Source organism: Solanum stenotomum, unplaced genomic scaffold (genome assembly GCF_019186545.1).
Source record: "Solanum stenotomum isolate F172 unplaced genomic scaffold, ASM1918654v1 scaffold23471, whole genome shotgun sequence".
In the NCBI taxonomy this organism is placed as follows: Eukaryota; Viridiplantae; Streptophyta; class Magnoliopsida; order Solanales; family Solanaceae; genus Solanum; species Solanum stenotomum.
In genome coordinates this window covers 2845-5454 of record NW_026027517.1, presented here as the reverse complement: position 1 = coordinate 5454, position 2610 = coordinate 2845, and the positions used below count along the sequence as shown (strand labels likewise).

The following is a 2610-nucleotide window of genomic DNA, read 5'->3' as shown; positions in this document are numbered from 1 at the left end:
TCAGCACTTGAATTTTCATTCACCTATTCATGACCACTAGATATGATTTACCTGAGGAGATGAATCAGCTCCAGAAGTAGTTGCTGCCTTAGCTTCTTTTAACATAGTCGTCCAATCTTCAAGTCTCCGGGCTTCAGTGCATTTGTCTATATGTTCCGCCACTGCCTGCAACTTCTGCAACGTGGCTTGATCTGGTTTCTGACCCATGGAAAATAAGTGCTCCCTTGCATTTTCAGCCTGTCCTAAACTGCAAGTTTTACAGGAATGAGATTGCGCGCTCATAGAATTCAGATAAGGAAGCTACCAAAGAGGGGACTTGTCGGAGAACAATCGAACAAGAAAACACCGAAACAGAAAATAGTTCTGCTGCCAAACAAGAAAAGTGCAGCCCGTTTGACATTTCTATGGTAATATACACAAACACACAAAAACATCAATCAAGAAATTAAGTTTTACATTAGCAAATAACAAGGCAAGCAAACTAACACATTTCCTGTATGACTTACCCAAGTAACAAAAGTCCCAAACACTGGCGTGGTTGAACAAGTGTTGGATCCAATCTAATGGCTTCTTCAAATTCCCTTATTGCTTCCGTAAATCGTTTGAGACGAATCAATGCACCAGCCCTATTATAATGTAATCCACCATCGCCCGGACAAATTGCTATAGCTTTTTCATAAAAATTCAACGCTTCATTATAATCATTCTTTTCGTAATACTCATTCCCTTTCTCATTCAACACTGCCGGAGTAAACTCCACCGGCAAAGCAGCAGCAGCAGCATAACTACTCACATTATGACCAGACACCGATGCAGATTCTCCCGAATTACTCCTTTCCTCAAACTTCAAAGAATTCTTCATCTCATCAGCTAAAGAACTAGAACCCACACTCTTTTTTTTAGAACCCGACATTGCAAAATTGACTGAATGAACCTACAATGTTACAGAATTGAAAACTGTAAATCAATCACCAATAAGAAGAACAAAATGGAATTTCTCTAAAACCCCGCCCATTAATCTCCTCTTCTTCTATACATGCAGTACAATTTTTGAACAAATGCAACAATGTATATAACTTCAATCTCGAACTGGTTTTTTCTGTAATTGAAAAATTGACTGAAACAACTTACAGTGTCAGAGAATTGAAAGCTGTAAATCAATCACCAATAAGAAGAACAAAATGAAATTTCTCTAAAACCCCGCCCATTAATCTCCTCTTCTTCTATACAGTATAATTTTTGAACAAATGCAACAATGTATATATCTTCATTCTTGAACTGGGTTTTTCTGTAATTGAAAAATTGACTGAAACAACTTACAATGTCAGAGAATTGAAAATTGTAAAGGAATCACCAACAAGAAAATGGAAAAAATGGGGGGAATCAAAGAATGAATGTCAGCTTTTTCTAGAGAGAGAAACAAGCGTTTTGCAGAGAGCGAGAGCTTGCTTGTTGAAGAAGAAGAAAAAGAGAGCGAACTCTTTATATAGTACTATTTATTTAATTATGATTTTAATTTTTTATTATCGGTTTCAAAATTTGAGTAAAGAATACAGAGGATTGCGATAAGATCACAGTTAGTTTTCATATTATCAGTTATTATTAATAATCCGCATAAAGAAGGAGGGTTGTAATAAAATGATGATTAGTTTTCACATTGTCGATTTTAAGTTTGAGTAAAGAAAGGAGAGTTGCGATAAGATGACAGTTGTATTCGCATTATTGGTTTCAAAATCTGAATGAAGATTTTGTTATAAATTGAAAGTGAGTCTTTACATTACTGATTTTGAATTTGAGTATATAAGGAGGGTTGCGATTATCAATTTCAAAATATGAGTCAAGAAAGAAGCGTCGCGATAAGATGATAGTCAACGTAAAACTAAGAATACAATTAATATGCTTTATTGTTGAGATGTGATCTTCTTCCATGCACGTATAACGACTTTAAATTATATGGTATTAAATAGTGAAATATAGTCTATGAAAATTTATATACTTTATTTATGAAGAATTATCAAAATATAGATAATACTAGTTCGAGTTCACTTAAACAAAGATTATGATATGATTTTATATAACAAAATATGATAAATGAGGATTCATATAGTCGATCTGAATTTATTTAGAAGTGAGGGTGAAAATATTGTCAGTGGATTTTTTACGTTTGATTTGCTTAATTCCTTTATTATTATGAATAATTATGTCTACTTGTATAAGCTTGTTCATATTATCAATGACAAATAATTCTTTTTAAAAAAATGAAATACGACAAACAATCAGTTACCGTTAACTCAATTAATTTATAATAAATTTTCATAATACGATTATTGTTGGGACATGTTCACCTAGACGCGTATTACACAAAGATGATATTAAATCGTGAAACATAATTTGTCTATATATTGTCAATATCAATATGAATTATTAATAATATTCAGCTAAATTTGCCTTAGTAATTCTTGTATTATTAATCCATATGTTACTGATTCATGCATTATTAATTTTTATACCAATCAACCTTTTAGATTAGTAGCCTCATTCGCTACACCGCATGCTCACCTCACGTTTATTAGAACTAATTTTGTTTCACCATAGCCAAAAAATATTGAA

At 32.6% G+C, this 2610-nt stretch overlaps 1 protein-coding gene across 1 annotated transcript; it reads right to left on the bottom strand.

Moving 5' to 3' along the window:
* Positions 1 to 51: 51 nt before the first annotated feature.
* On the bottom strand, positions 52 to 913 carry LOC125851210 (inactive TPR repeat-containing thioredoxin TTL3-like; the record flags this gene model as incomplete). Its single annotated transcript, XM_049530987.1, has 2 exons — positions 507 to 913; positions 52 to 247 (listed from the first exon to the last, which is right to left on the bottom strand). Coding segments are annotated over exons 1-2 (603 nt in total), but the record flags the coding sequence as incomplete, so codon positions are not given.
* Positions 914 to 2610: the final 1697 nt, after the last annotated feature.